Below are 15,790 nucleotides of genomic sequence, written 5' to 3'. Positions count from 1 at the left end.
TAAACGCAATGGCAGTTAGGCCGTTCACTGGAAAAGGAAGCAAGAATGCCTAGTGCCTAGGTGACCCCAAATGAAATAGAATATATGTATTGCGTGGGCAGTTGGTAGGCACATATAAAAGGAAAAGATTAGGATGATTAGGGAAAAGACATCATCAAGAGGAGGAGGAGACAGTAGGGCAGTTGGAGAATGCCCTTAAGTAACATTATGGGAATGGTTGTGGGTTTCGTTGCTGAATTGACGTCATTTGGAAGCATGCATTCTAGCCTTTCATGCCAAAGTATTGCTGGAGGGAAGAGAGGGGAGGGTCTCTTTGTGTAGATTTCAGAAATCCTAATCCCAGATCTCCTGTAGGGAGGAGAAGAACAATCTTGACCGCCCAGAGTACAAATTCTCGTAATGTTAATTACTAACTGACCAGTAATTCCGATTACTAATAACAGCAGAGAATGGGGAGGTGCAGGGCGGTAATAATATCCTCACGGTCACGGCGGGGGCAATAAAGAAGGAAATGATGCGCGCGCACACCGTGGCCACCCCTCCCCACCCACCGCCGCGCCGCGCCGGGCCGGGCCACCCACTCTCTCTCTCTCCTCTCTCCTCAAGCCCTCCTCCACCTCCACCACCCACCATTCCGGCGCGGAGACCGCTTCCCTTCCCCCACGCCCGCAACCCTCTCCTCCCCCGCCTCCTCCGCGCTTCCCTCCATTTGTCCGCGGCCCCCTCCCTCCCGATCTTAACCACCCGCCGCGCGCTCCCGCCACCCGGCTTCCCCTGGTCCGCCCTCCTTCCCCCCCCTCAAGCCAAAACGCTCGGCTCCCCCACCACTTTCCATCTCTCTTCTTGTTCCCCCAGAGGACGAGGAGGAGGAAGAAGAAGGAGGCCTCTCCCCCCCTGCACCGGTAGCGAGAGGGAGGGCGGAAGAGGATGAGCGCGTCCAGGTTCATAAAGTGTGTCACGGTCGGGGACGGCGCCGTCGGCAAGACCTGCATGCTCATCTCCTACACCTCCAACACCTTCCCCACCGTACGCCTCCCCTCCCCCGTTCCTCTCCTTTTTTTTTTTTTACTTGTCTGCGAAGATTTCCATGTCCCGGGATTCTGGTTTTGGTTGGGGGAAAGATAATGTGGAATTCCGGCGGCATTCTTGATCTGGGTGCTGGATTTGGGGGACGAATTGGGGGGAATTAAACTCCTCTGTGCCTGATTTGCCCCGCGCTTGCTAATTCGTCCCCGGTCTGGACAATGCGGCTGCGAATTGCTGCAATCTTTTCATGTTTAGGGTTGGGTCGCATACCGCAGCAGCTACCCGTTGGTCACGGAGAAAGGGGATCTTTTCTGTGCTACCCCCAAATCGGCATCTTTAGCACGCTAGGGTTGGTGGAGGCGTCGCCCCCCCGGCGAGTTTCGAATTTGTGTACAAATTACATTTGTAGGAGGGAGTTGCTAAAATAATGGGGGGAAATGTAGATTTCCTTCCCAATATCTGCGTGCCTCTTGATCCTTTTCGACCAGACCAGGATCACTTTCCCGACTTTTTAGTTACCCTGCCTGCCTGTACCCTCCTCCGCTACTCACGCCTTCCGTGTGGTTGGTGAAATGGATTGCCATAATGCCATTGTCTCACTTCACGCAATTCCACACCGGTTGTTGTAACAAAAGCATCGCTAGCTTTTCACGCATGCTTCCTTTTCCAACAGCAAATATAGTATTCCTCTTACCAAATTCTTTTGACCATGTAGTAGCATATCCATAGCACTATTGATTTTTCCGAGAGATGCGATTTTTATTTTCACGCTTGCTTTGCGGTAGATTAGCTTGGAGCCCTGAGTAAGTGTGACCACGTACCAGTATATGAACAGGACCACTCTGGGCCGCCCTCCATGTTCATGGAGGGTCTAATGACAAACTTTTCTAGTTGCTTTACGTTTACTTTGTCGATGCTTTGTGCCTTCATTCCGTCTTGTCTTCTTCCATGGGCTTGTGCCTTTAGTGATAAGTCATGTGTACTTACTGTTGTCACCATTGCTTTGCCAGGACTATGTTCCGACGGTGTTTGACAACTTCAGTGCTAACGTCGTGGTTGATGGTAACACTGTCAACCTCGGGCTATGGGACACTGCAGGTGACTAGCTATTCCGTCTTGTTTTGCTACTTATGGCTACCCCCCCCCCCCCCCCCGGGATTCAAGGTGGTTAAACTTCCATCTTTGCAACTACAACAGGTCAAGAGGATTACAACAGATTGAGACCACTGAGTTATCGTGGAGCTGATGTTTTCCTTCTGGCCTTCTCACTGATCAGTAAGGCTAGCTATGAGAATGTTTCGAAGAAGGCAAGACACTGATTCTTATTTTCTCTATTTATTTTTGTTTGACTACAAACTACATGTTACTTTATCCTGGTGTTCTCTCGACATGCATGTTTTATATGATTTACATGATAGTCTTTATTTAGCTGATTTTGTGATAATATTAGTTGCTCTGGTTTGTCCATCACATTCTGAGTGATTACTTTTTCTTAGTAATAGAAATTCTACTAAATTGTACTGGAAACACATTCCAAAATCAATTTCCGGATAAGATTTAATACAGAGATGGCTCCCAAACTTCTGTTGCAGAGTATCTTGACTCTCGTCTGCTGACTCTGAACCCCTTCTATTTTTCAGTGGATACCTGAACTGAAGCATTATGCACCCGGTGTGCCAATAATTCTCGTGGGGACAAAGCTTGGTAAGAATGATGCAGTTCTAAACTTTGAGAAATCCATCCTTCTGTGCTTGTAAGGTTCATTATGTTAGTTTTTGAGGGAAGTAATCATTGTAGTTTCTGGTTAGACAGGATTATGTCTGGTGGTTGTTTTGATAACAGTGCATGAATTTGGCAATGTTACTATAATATCATGTGATGAGAGTCTGTACACTATAAAAGCACTGTCTGAATTGATTGTTTAATTTCTGTTCTTTGTTTGTTAAAAAAAACATTGCAACAGGTAATCGTTAGCTGTCCCTCAGTTAGCTATTGTCCTGTTGGGTTCAGTGCTTCTTCTTCTACTGTTCTTGTAGTGGTTACAATATTTAACTAGTGGCATAACTTCTAGATAAACCCACATAGGGCATAAAGCTTCAGATTGCCAGCTGCACTGTGTCTCACATTTTCACATTGTGCATTGCCCCTAACAGATCTTCGAGATGACAAGCAGTTCTTTGTGGACCACCCTGGTGCTGTTCCTATCACTACTGCTCAGGTATGGTTATGTGTGGTCTACTGCCCTGTTTGCTATAGGAGTATTACATAAATGCTTTGAGATCTAGTGAATTTTAAGCTTGTGCTGATTTTCTTCTTACCCATTGTCTGTTGTCTCACATGGTTACCTTGCCACCTGTAGGGAGAGGAGCTAAGAAAGCAAATAGGCGCACCATACTACATCGAATGCAGCTCAAAGACCCAACTAGTATTGCTATCTACTCAATCGTCTGCTAAACATGCAATATTGTGAGAGCTACTAACAGCTTTTTTTTTGTTCCCACCTGAATTGCAGAACGTAAAGGGTGTCTTCGATGCGGCGATAAAGGTTGTGCTGCAGCCACCCAAGGCAAAGAAGAAGAAAAAGGCGCAGAGGGGGGCGTGCTCCATTTTGTGATCAGTAGACAAAGAAACAAGGGCGAAGTTGCCATGGTTTATTATCGTTGCATCTTGCTCCAGCGAAACAGCATTGGTGGGTCCCCCTAGGTTTACTGGCAGCTGCAGCAAGTTCTTCTCTTTGTCGAGGCATTGAGCGATCCGTTTGTTTCATTTCCTCCTTCCTGCCTTGTGATTATGTGGGTGTGACTGACAAGTCGTGGCAATTAGGTGACTTGCTTAGAAGGTATTTCCCGTGTTTGAGCAAAAAAATATCTTGTTATCTCTGTTCCATAAGTAGACATGATGTAATCGTACTAAGTTTATTTTTACTTATTTCACTTCAATGGAAAATTATATTTCCCTTTACATGATGGCCGTGCTTCTATGCCAATGCATTCCTAAAGAATGCCCTCCTGTCATGTTTAATGCATTTTGTTTGGCAAATGGAGCATCCATAGCGGTTTGACTTGCTCATTTGGATACAACAATGATCCCATGGTTTACAGCTTGCACCAGAATTATAGTATGGTACTGTGTAGATCATGGAGAGCATGTTTGGAAGTTGCAGTTGCAACAGAAGAATATTCATCGTCTGATACGATATCAGAAGGTAACAGACCTTAAAGGGCCCGGCTTATGTTTAGACAGCCATGTGGGCAGGGCAACAACTTCCTCCTAGGCTGGGGAATGTGGTGGTGCACACGTCCAGGTTCCAAAGATGTGCGTAGGATCGGGTGGTCCATACAAATTGTGCTTGACTGCTGCTTCTCCAAGGGAGTATTAAATATAGATTAATTATAAAACTAATTGTACAAATAGAGGCTAATTTGCAAGACGAATCTGTTAAGGATAATTAGTCCATAATTTGATAATATGATGCTACAATAAATATGTGCTAATGATGCATTAATTAGGCTTAATAGATTTATCTCGCGAATTAGCGTCCATCTGTATTATTAGTTTTATAATTACCTCATATTTAGTTCTCCTAATTTGCATCCGAAGATTCGATATAACAAAGACTAAACTTTAGTCCATATAACCAAAACACCCCCTTAGTTCTTTCCACCGCAGCAGTAGACTGGAACCAATTGATTTGAGTGAACAATTTCACTCTTTCAGTTTTGTTTTGTCACGCGTCATTGTGTTGAAAGAATCTGTATCAACTTTCTGAAAAGAAGTGTTAAATGTTTCGCATTTCATTGGGGACACCAATTAGCTCTCAATAATGTTTAATTCACACCAGCAAAAAGTGAGGCAGAATGCAAACCCAGGCCCAGAGCTATAAGAACCAAAAAATGATTTCACGGAAACAATATAAATCCTATTGCTGTGTACAGTCCCAAACCAATGCAGTGAGCGCAGAGGTGTTATGGTAATTTCGTGCGAAGGGAAGGACGGACTGGCAAAAGATTTCCGTTGCCGGGACTCGAACCCGGGTCTCTCGGGTGAGAGCCGAGTATCCTAACCAGCTAGACTACAACGGATGTTGGATGCCAAGGTATGGTTTATGAATAAGATTAAGGAAAGAGAGAGGGAAAGGCAAAAACCAAATACGACGCCTGAGAGATTCGAACTCTCGCGGGGAAACCCCATGTACTTAGCAGGCACACGCCTTAACCACTCGGCCAAAGCGTCGTTCTTGGATACCCAAAGAATAAGATCGTATTTTACAGATTAACCGGTTTGTTTATTAACAATGGATTCAGACACAAAACGTCCATTGATCGATCAAAATTGAATTTATGATTGTTCAATCCTATGTATCATCCTTCGTGAGGAAGGATGCGCCGCCGAGCATCTCCCAGCTCTAGGCCTGTTATATCGTGATGAACTAAAGCAAAATCTTATTGTTCATGGATGTTGGGTACATTCACGATCTTCTTGGCCCCTGCTGCCTACTAAAAGCTTGCCTGCCTAGCCCATGGCGTACTTGTGCGTCCACCCCCTTGCCGTGGACTCGTACCTGAGGCGGTCGGTCTTGCACATGTGCGCGATCTCCGGCACCAGCGGGTCGTCCGGGTTTGGGTCCGTCAGCAGCGAGCAGATGGAGAGCAGCACCTTGGAGATGGTCAGCGCCGGGCTCCACTGGTCCTTGAGGATGTCCAGGCAGATGTTGCCGTTGCTGTTGATGTTCGGGTGGAACACCTTCGTCTTGAACACCACCTGATTTTTTTTTTCAGATTCGTTCAGTTCGCCGTCGTCTCAGACTTAGCATTGCATTCAGCAAAATTTTGGATTTTTTTTCTTCAGTCAGGGATGACCGGATGAAGAAGAGCAAGCAAGTACCTTGGGCGGCTTGAACGGGTAGTCTGGTGGGAAGTGGATGGTGACCAGGAACACTCCTCCAGAGTAGGGGCTGTCGCTCGGGCCCATGATCGTCGCTTGCCAGTGGAACATGTCATCAGACACGGGCCCTGATCGTAATGAACAGCTCAACCAGAATTCATAAAAAAAAAAATCAAATTCGAACTTTCTTTGTTTGTCTGAACTTGTATTTCTGATTGAACATGTCTACTAGATCAAATCGATCGATACCTGCGCTGCAGGACGTCGGCGGATCCCTCTGCAGGTCCTTGAGCTCCTTGATGATTCTCCGCAGCGCCATCGATCTCGGGTCCTTGCACTAGTTCCTGATAGTTCTTGAGATGAAGTGTGCCTTACTGATCTGAACGCCTCAAACTGCACACAACTAATGAAGCAAACCTGTTTGTTTCGGTGCCCGGGAACCGAGGATCGCCGGGCCTCTCTATATATACACCCACACAAAGAAAGAATTTTGTTCTTGCCCGCTGAAAATACCTTTTGGGCACGGTCAAATGGCATTAGATTCTTGAATGAGATGGAAGAAGAAAGCAAAAGGCTAGGACGATGATAATAAACAATGACAATATCAAACCTAATATTCTCTGCAAAGATTGAATAAGCGGTCGCACATTTGCGCTTGTGCCTGGAATGAATTTAGGGCTCCAAAAGGATGTATTCACCATGAAGCTAGTACAGAGGTGAGATTCTGACGAAAAGGGAAATTGCAAGTGGGAAAAAGCAGTGCCATAACTTGTACCACTGACAGCTCTGGTTCGTTGAACTTGATCCCTCCATGTACATTTCAGAGGCAACAAAAAGCGAAGAGAAGATTTTCCACTGGAAGAAAAAAAAATCATCTTTGCATCTAATATCGTCAGACATCCGGTCGGTGCCTGTTCTTGGTAGCCTGAACTGTCGAAAATGTTCTAGCTTATCGCGAGTAGCATCTTCGCTGTTATGAGGCCAAATCATATAGTGCGAGCTCCCTGTTGGTGTGGTTCCTCGGTATGTTCTAGAAGTACCGAACGGTAGCTGTCACGGCCTCGTTGATGCAAACTGACATGGATCTCATAATTTAATTTGGAATATAGTTGTTCATGAAACTAAGTTCAGGGTGTAGTAGTCCCCTCTGCTGAAGTAGTAGTTGTCAAACTTAACATAATCACCTTGACGATATGTTTTTTTGTATTTCTCTGATTCTTTTTGCCACCGTCTTGTCCTTCACCGGATGAAACTTTGTTGTTCAGATGCACAAAGTGAGGCTGCTGCTCTCTGACTCTATCATTCTCTGAAACTGTCAGCTGAGAACTCTGATGCATGGACGATGCATCCGCCAAGATTCCAGAACTTGCAGCACCTGGGCTGGCGGCGTGTGGGCTTGCCGTGCTTTGGGCCTCTATGGTGGCTACATGGCCCACAAGCACCCAAACTCCATCCAAATTTGCACCCACGGCTGCCTCATCTCCTCTCCGGCCGCCTCCTTCACGTGCCGCCGGCGGTGTCGGTGTCGGGACCTCAACCTGGCGTGATGCAATAACGCAACGAGGTGCTCCACCAGGTCACCTTCACCCCGTCGAGATCATGGTCACCTTCACCACAAATCCCGGCCAACCTCGTCCGGCCGTCCCGGGACATGTGCGCACGGCCGACGCTGCAGGGATCGGAGCTGACGACGTACGGCGGCGCCATGGGAGACGAGAGGAGTGGCGCCAGATCTTTGGTACGAGAGAGCAGCGACAAGTGAAGGGCGGCGTTGCTCGCCGGGGTCGCCATGGCTTCCAGATCTTTTGTGCAACTGGCGATCTTACTGGCCATGCATGTATGAGCTATCATGTCTGCATTATTAGAACATCGATCTTCAAGAAAGTTGTCTAGCTAGATTCCTCGTCACCAGAAGACCTGGGAGTTGGGACTTTGGGAGATAGGGATGGATACCCATCCTCAAACAATCTTCAGGAAATAACAAGGCAGCGCTGCCGGTGAATCCTAGCTCTCTAATCTGGAGGAAGAAGGTGATGAGGGACGTGTGAGAATGGTATGTAGAGATAGGATAGTATACGATGGCAAGCAGGCTGTGCAGTTTTTCTTTTTATCTATTTGATATCTTTATGGGATGAACGTCAATAGCTTCAGCACTACTAACATGTCATAAGAAACTGCTTCAAGATAAACTAACATACCACCGAAAAAAATGTAATGGACATGTCGTGCCTTCACCTTTTAAGAAACATGGACTCAATAGCTTGTTTTTTTTTAGCTATTATGCTGATGTCTAAAATGACAAGTGCAGAGATAACCACAATGACAAATACAACACCTTGTATTGTTTACTTCTAAGACTTGTACATGTATGAATTTTAGAATCTATGCTGTCAAATATTTGTACAATTGGATCTAACCATTAGTGCTCTCAAAGCTATCTATTTCCATATGAAAATTATTGTATCACAAGATTTGCAGGTAATATTTTTTTGTAAATAACATAGGTTTAAGCATTATGTTTTATAAAAGAAGTTATCAAAGGCAATGGAGGAAGACTCGTCAGACATAAAGAGAACAGCAAGCAAAAAAAAGAAAAAGGTGAATACGTTTCAAGAGACACACTGTACCATTGCCTCTTATCCTTTGGATTAATACCATCTCCCCCTATTTTGCATGAAAAGGATATCTACAATGACAAAGTTTCCCCAATCTTTTGTCTACGATCATTAATATTATAGCGTAAAAATGCATATATCACTGAGTCCCCAATCGAATAAAAGATAAGTTGGCTACGTCATAGAGCCTGCATAAATGAACGATCCAAAACAATCAGTCCAGGTACAACAAAATGCTATATCATATTTGTTATTGCAGCCACGTAACTATCCTTTTTCATTAATACCAAACCTGCAAAGAAGAAGGATCCTCGCATTAATTGTGGTGGAATTAGCTTATCTTTTCGATTCTTTTTGGAAGGTTTGTATTTAATAAGCTCCAAGCATATGTTTGTTCACTTTACATTTCCCACCCAAGCTAATATAAAATTTAAAGTTTCTATTTTAGTCCCTATGACATGTACATTCTCATGTCAAAAGAATGGGACACATATTCAAAATTCAACCTATGTAATATGGTTGAGTATTTTCTTCCTAAGTAAATTCCTAAATCCTAATACATATAACTCAATTACTATTATCCTGAAAGGTCCAAATTAGCATACAATGATCAACGGCCATATCATCAGTAATTAGTAGATATATTGGATGGTAGCATCTATAATTGGCAGAAGAAACTGTAACCAATGTATTCCAAGCATGTCACATGCTTTCTGGATGGCGCAAAGCGTCACCATTGCGTCATCATCTTTGCAAACGCCAAAACGCAACATAATGCAAGAACCTTACAAAGCCGCCATGCCATTCACGATCATATTGGTTGATAGTGCGACGAACACATTTAGTTGCTATGCTCGATCTAGCTGGCATTCCCACGTACCAACCAAAAGAACGGCTTCTGAATACGTCCAAATTAGGTCCAACTCGCCCCGAATACGCCAGAAACACATCGGACAACAAACGTGACGCCAAGCATCAACGAACAAGAATCATGCGTATATAGCTCTACAACCCGACCGGATAACTTCTCTGATGAGACGATCGTTGCTCGATCACCCCTAATCCATGAACACCACATTCTCCATCGTGGTGTTCCTTTACGCATAAGAGCCCTCGAAACCCTCCATTCCCCATCCCTTCCCCCAATCCTGTTCTTCTACTTCTTGAGAAGAGCCTTTCGTTAAAATTTCTACAAAATCCAGGTCCGAGTTTGCAAATTCACTGACAACTGTGCACCTCCAGCCGCCCCTGCCACTGGTATATCCCCCCTCCCCCCCTGGTGAGCATGCAGCCCACAGGCATTCCAACCCCACCACCACCGGAAGGAAGCAAGGCCCCACCGCCAGCCACCTCACTCTCTCGTCCCATGCAAGGAAGCTCAAGCTCCGCGTGCGTCAACCCCTCCTTGGCGGTGGCGCCGCGGCCGCCCGTCGCAGGAGCCGACGGCCCGCCGGCGCGCCGCATCGTGGTGGCCCACCGGCTCCCCCTCCGCGCGTCGCCGGACCAGAACTCGCCCTTCGGCTTCGCCTTCTCCCTCGACCCCGACGCGCTCTCGCTCCAGCTTTCGCGCGGCCTCCCGGCGCCGGTCACCTACATCGGCACCCTGCCCGCCTCGGCCGAATCCAAGATCGTCCCCTCCGACGAGCTCGACTGCTACCTCTTGGAGAACTTCTCCTGCCTCCCTGTGCACCTCGACGGCGACCGCCACGCCGAGTTCTACGACGGCTTCTGCAAGCACTACCTGTGGCCGCTGCTCCACTACATGCTACCGTTCACGCCGGCCGACGTCGTCGGGAGGCTGCGCTTCGACGCCGCCTCGTACAGAGCGTTCATCGCGGCGAACAGGCAGTTCGCGGACCGCGTGATCCAGGTGATCTCCCCGGACGCCGGCGACCTCGTCATCGTCCACGACTACCACCTCTGGGCGCTCCCCACCTTCCTCCGCCGCAAGTGCCCACGCGCCGGCGTCGGGTTCTTCCTCCACTCGCCGTTCCCCTCCGCCGAGATCTTCCGCTCCGTCCCCGTCCGCAACGAACTCCTCCGCGGGCTCCTCAACGCCGACCTCGTCGGGTTCCACACCTTTGACTACGCGCACCAGTTCGTGTCCTGCTGTTCGCGCCTCCTCGGCATCTCCAACACCTCCCTTCACGGCCACATGGGCATCAACTACCACGGCCGGACCGTGCCGGTCAAGATCTTCTCCGTCGGCGTCGACATGGGCCAGCTCCGGGCTGCGCTGGCCTCGCCGGAGGCCGCCGCCAAGGCCAAGGAGATCGCCGAGGCATACCGCGGCCGCGTGATCATGGTGGGCGTCGACGACGTCGACCTCTTCAAGGGCGTGGGCCTGAAGTTCCTCGCCCTGGAGAAGATGTTGGACGCGCATAAGGACATGATCCGGCAGGTGGTGCTCGTGCAGATCAACAACCCCGCGCGCAGCCGCGGCCGCGACGTCGACGCCGTCCGCGTCGAGACGCAGCGCATCGAGCAGCGCATCAACAGGCGCTTCGGGGTCGACGGGGCAGGAGGGTCCGCCCGAATCGTCACCATCGACGGCCTGGTGCCCATGTCCGAGAAGGTGGCCTACTACGCCGCCGCCGACTGCTGCGTCGTCAGCGCCGTGCGCGACGGGCTCAACCGGATCCCCTACTTCTACACGGTGTGCCGGGAGGAGGCCCCCGGCGCGCGGAAGAGCGGCGCCGTCGTCCTGTCCGAGTTCGCCGGCTGCTCGGCGTCGCTGGGAGGCGCGATCCGCGTGAACCCGTGGAACCCGGAGGCCCTGGCCGACGCCATGCGCGCCGCGGTCACCATGGGCGCCGAGGAGAAGCAGGCGCGGCACCGGACGAACTACAGCTACCTGAGCGCGCACGACGCCGCCGCCTGGGCGCGGTCGTTCGACGAGGCCCTGCAGGTCGCCTGCAGGGACCACCCGGCGATGGGGTTCGTCGGGCTCGGGCTCGGGATGAGCTACCGCGCCGTGGCGGTGCGGCCGAGCTTCCAGATGCTCACGGCGGAGCACGTCCGGCCGGCTTACCGCCGCGCAGCGCGCAGGCTGATCCTGCTGGGCTACGACGGGACCATGGTGCCCGAACTGCTGGACGAGGGGAAGAGGGCGCCAAGCGGCGGAGTGCTTTGCCTCCTGAATGAACTGTGCGCTGATCCAAAGAACGTCGTCTTCCTCGTCAGCGGCCGCCGCAAGGATCAACTGGCGGCGTGGTTTGCTCCATGCGAGAAGCTCGGCATCTGCGCGGAGCATGGCTACTTCACAAGGTAAAGCAACAATTTAATGAACTCACTGCCTGCATTGCGTTCAGTTACTGATCAGTCAAGATTTGAGATCGAGATATAGCCTGCCTGCATTGTGACATTGATTGATTATCATATCCGCTGGGATTTGGGGAAAACTGATCGACCTGGTACAACCGTACAAGATACTGTATGCTATCAGAGCACAAGTACAAGGATGTTCTGAACTTGCCAGATCTAGTAACTAGTAACCACTTGTAACTTTGACGGTTTGACCGATGTAAGGCTGATACTTTTCTTTTATAAAGAAAACACAATACAAACGCAGAGGCTTGCGTACACGCAAGCACACTAGAATATACACATCTTAATCTTACATGCTTCGTATTGATCCTCACAATTTGCTAGAGACCTGATTAACTCGATCTCTTTGTGCGTTTGATCTGCATCCATCTATCAGGTGGAGCAGGGACGATCCATGGGAGGTGAGCGACAAGCATCAGGAGGTGGCGTCTGGCACTGGATGGGAGGCGGTGGCCGAGCGAGCGACGAGGCAGTACTCGGAGGCAACCCATGGCTCGTACATGGAGATGAAGGAGACCGCGATGGCGTGGCACTACCAGAACGCGGACCCGGTCCTGGGCCCGTGCCAGGCCAAGGAGCTCCACGACCACCTGGTGGGCGTGCTCGCCAACGAGCCGGCGTCCATGGCCATCGGCAGCCAGACCGTGGAAGTGAACCCTCAGGTGGTGATGGTCTCGACCAGTTTCATCTCTCTGTTGATCGTTGAATTTCTTGGGCTCATCGGCAAGTGAACCCTCAGCAGGGCGTGAGCAGGGGCGTGGCGGTGGAGGGCCTGCTCGGCGCCATGGCGCGCCGCGGGAATGCGCCGGACATGGTGCTGTGCGCGGGGGACGGCGAGGCCATGTTCGCGGCCCTCGCAAAGGCGGCGAGGGCCGCCGGCGGCGGCTGCGCAGGCGCGCTCCTCCCCGCGGGCGCGAGCGTGTTCGCGTGCACCGTCGGGAGGAAGGCGAGCAAGGCGGCGTTCTACGTGGACGAGCCCGCGGACGTGGTCGGCCTGCTCGCCGCCCTGGTGGCCCGCTAGCTAGCTGCTCGCCGGCTGTGGGAGAGTGAGCGACGGCCGTGTGCTGAGATCAAGGTCGATCTCACATGTGGCTCACCGGCATTGCATGAGTAGATCTCAATCGAGAAACTAAGAACAGTTCGTTTGTTGTTACCGGTGTGCAAGAACAATAATATATACAAAAAAACAATCTCCATATACTAGCTACTAGAGACATATATCATCCAATAATATACTATATAATGATATAAATGTTTTGTTTGTGCTAATTTGTTGTATGTATATGGAGTATATGTAAGCATCAGGAATTCAGGATAGGAGAGGTCTGATGATGCCAGTTATGGGCTGCATGCCATTGTAGCTGACGCAGGAAAGTTGGTGGTGTACGTGATCAATGGCGATGGCTTCCATGGATAGATGGATTGGGAGCACACCAACAGCAACAACAACGAACAACGAACAATGAACACACACATATATATATATATATATGAATCTGAACTGAAGAGTGGACAGTGGAGTGCCTTGCCTGCATCTAGACTAGAGATATCTGTCTTGTCTGTCTGTCCGCAGGTACATTACATATGCGGCGCCCGAAGTCGTCGTCGTCGGTAGCTGACAATGCAAAGCAGCAGGCGACCAGAAGGGGGGCGATGACGCTAGCTACGCAGTCACGCCCATCGGCGACCGACCATGCACTAGGAAGGAGATCGATCGATGTGCAACAACAGATCAGCACGCCGTAATCGATCTCGATCGATCTGTGTTCAGCCAGGATAGGATGACGATGACTCCCGGGTCTCGATCGGACCGAGAAACCGACCACAAGGAGATGGGGAGCGGATTAGTAGTAGTACGCTGAAGGGCGAAGGGGCTACGTTGACCTGCCGTGCTGTAGCCTCCGCGCACATTGTAGCAGCGCATGCCGCAGCCCTCCAGCAGCAGATCGTAATTACCCTTTGCTCACGTGTGCGGCGCTGTGACGTGACTACACGCCGCCCGCCCGCGCGCAGCGCGGTGATGCGACGCGCCACCTCGGTAACAGGCGTGCTTACCGTGGTATCAGCATACCTGCCCAACGTGTCAGTGGGCAACCCATGCTCTGCCTTGGGCATGCGCATCTCACCTACCTGCATTTAATGCGGTAGTTGGGCTGGCGTCCCGCTGAAGGCTGGCCGCCACCGGACACGTGGCAGAACTAGGTTAGCAGCCGATTTTTCAGGGGCACGTGGCAGCACCGGACCTCCTCCCCGGAGGGAATGGAGGTCTGGGACCCCGAGGTCGGCCCAGGTGCACAGGCCCCCTAGGGGTCCGGTTTCCACACGTGGCGGCACCGGACCACCCCGCGGCGGTTCGGGCCCGCGGTGGCCGTTCCTGAGCACCTTATCTTTATGGGAGCAATGCTGGCGCCGGACCTGCTAGAGCACGGGATAAGGTCAGGAGACCGTGACCCCAGCTGTCAGGTCCGGGCCGTACGCTCCGTCACCCAAAGGCTTAGTACCAGGTTACGTATAACCTCACGCTCTTCGGGTTGGACATAATAGCAGGAGGTACCCCTGTCCGCATGTACCGATAATGATGATGAGCAACCGGCCGACTGGCGGCTCCGATCCGTGTCCTTGTTGCCGTCGATTGATCACCACCGCCGGCGCCGGCGACCGCCCGGACGGACGACGGCGAGTACTACACCTTGAGTAGCTGGATGGATCCGTGCAGACTGCATAGGGTTCCCTGTGCGCGCGCAGCCCATGACAAAGCTAAGTATCTCTTGGGCGTGACACGCAGGCACGGACAGACAATTCAGCTGGGATAATAGCGTTCAGAGACGTACGCGACTGAATGCAGACAGACAAATACTAGATAGATACAAGTAGGTGTGCCTCTATCTACTACTCGTATCTAGTTTTTTTTTTTGTGAATAATCTAGGTAGAGTTGTAGATAGAGTTATGGCCTCTGAAGTTTTTCCCTCCCTGTGCGGTGCTGAGGATTCAGCCCAAATCCAGAAGGCCGTGACCGGCGGCCTAGCAACAATGACGCAGCCCATCAGGTTGTAGTTGTAGCCTGCAGGCTGTTCTAACTTCAAAGGAAAATTTCAGAAAGAACATACTAACATATATAACCACCTGGAGAATGGCTTTGCTTCTCTGAAGTTGTTTTGCCATCATCGTGCTCAAAATTTGCATAAGCATATTCTTCGTCAATCTTTTCATATATAGCGCTAGCTGACGAGTTCTCTCTTACGCGCCCATGTACTTGTTTTGACCAAATGTTGCATTGTACGCTGTAGATTGCTGCTATTGTCAGCATCTTCAATTGTGAGCGAACTTAAAATGAGAGGAGGGACAAACAGTTACAGAATGCTGTTGTTTTGTAACAAAACCTCAAGTTCAGCCATCACTTTCTGTTGTGCTCTTCTTTTTCGTCACTGTTGGGCTGAGAGCTCTGACGCATGGGCATTGCATCACCAAAGATCCCACCAGCTAATCGATCTCTTCTTCGATCCAACAACCTCTTGCGTTTGCTGTGCTCCCACTGAGAAGGGACCAGAAGGCCCCCCTGCCCATTTCAACCAACTAGGTGGACCAAAACAAAAGATTCACATTCATATCCCTCCCCTCTCAGATCCTTAGTTCGATCTTGAATTGCTGGCCTGTTCTATTCAGAACCAAGAACCGCCAACTGAAATTAGCTGTTCGTCCGGGGAAAATTTTTGGTGCCCCAAGTTCTGACCTGCCGTGTGCAGTCTACGGAACGAAAAGGCCTGACCTGTCAACTGCAATGGCGGCCACAGGTGACGTTGAATCAGGCCAACGGTCACACTGCTGCCTGAGCGCTTCTTCCAGCGGCCATGGCGGATGCATGCATCACGCACGCGGGAGGACAACACGAGCAGTTTTCGTGTCCTACTGCCCTGCCGTCGATCTCCGGCCGGTCCAC

At 50.3% G+C, this 15,790-nt stretch overlaps 3 protein-coding genes and 2 non-coding genes across 5 annotated transcripts; 2 read left to right on the top strand and 3 right to left on the bottom strand.

Moving 5' to 3' along the window:
• The first annotated feature begins 546 nt into the window (after positions 1-546).
• LOC112883617 (rac-like GTP-binding protein 6) lies at positions 547-3,987 on the top strand. The gene is made up of 8 exons (XM_025948953.1): positions 547-777; positions 856-1,026; positions 2,037-2,124; positions 2,224-2,333; positions 2,667-2,730; positions 3,180-3,244; positions 3,386-3,451; positions 3,539-3,987. Exons 2-8 carry the CDS (start codon positions 928-930, stop codon positions 3,638-3,640), a joined length of 594 nt encoding a protein of 197 aa, XP_025804738.1. The 5' UTR covers positions 547-777; positions 856-927; the 3' UTR covers positions 3,641-3,987.
• Positions 3,988-5,035: 1,048 nt separating this feature from the next.
• TRNAE-CUC lies at positions 5,036-5,108 on the bottom strand. The gene has a single exon. It is a non-coding gene; the product is annotated as a tRNA-Glu (tRNA).
• Positions 5,109-5,177: 69 nt separating this feature from the next.
• Positions 5,178-5,259, bottom strand: TRNAS-GCU. The gene has a single exon. It is a non-coding gene; the product is annotated as a tRNA-Ser (tRNA).
• A 66-nt stretch (positions 5,260-5,325) lies between these two features.
• On the bottom strand, positions 5,326-6,370 carry LOC112883624 (ubiquitin-conjugating enzyme E2 28-like). The gene is made up of 3 exons (XM_025948965.1): positions 6,160-6,370; positions 5,911-6,038; positions 5,326-5,787 (listed from the first exon to the last, which is right to left on the bottom strand). The coding sequence occupies exons 1-3, from the start codon at positions 6,227-6,229 to the stop codon at positions 5,539-5,541; spliced, it is 447 nt and encodes a 148-aa protein (XP_025804750.1). The 5' UTR covers positions 6,230-6,370; the 3' UTR covers positions 5,326-5,538.
• A 3,521-nt stretch (positions 6,371-9,891) lies between these two features.
• On the top strand, positions 9,892-12,873 carry LOC112883831 (probable alpha,alpha-trehalose-phosphate synthase [UDP-forming] 9). The gene is made up of 3 exons (XM_025949080.1): positions 9,892-11,792; positions 12,229-12,514; positions 12,595-12,873. The coding sequence occupies exons 1-3, from the start codon at positions 9,892-9,894 to the stop codon at positions 12,871-12,873; spliced, it is 2,466 nt and encodes an 821-aa protein (XP_025804865.1).
• The last annotated feature ends 2,917 nt before the right edge of the window (positions 12,874-15,790 follow it).

This window comes from Panicum hallii, chromosome 1 (genome assembly GCF_002211085.1).
Source record: "Panicum hallii strain FIL2 chromosome 1, PHallii_v3.1, whole genome shotgun sequence".
Taxonomy (NCBI): Eukaryota; Viridiplantae; Streptophyta; class Magnoliopsida; order Poales; family Poaceae; genus Panicum; species Panicum hallii.
This window is presented reverse-complemented; position numbering and strand designations above follow the sequence as displayed.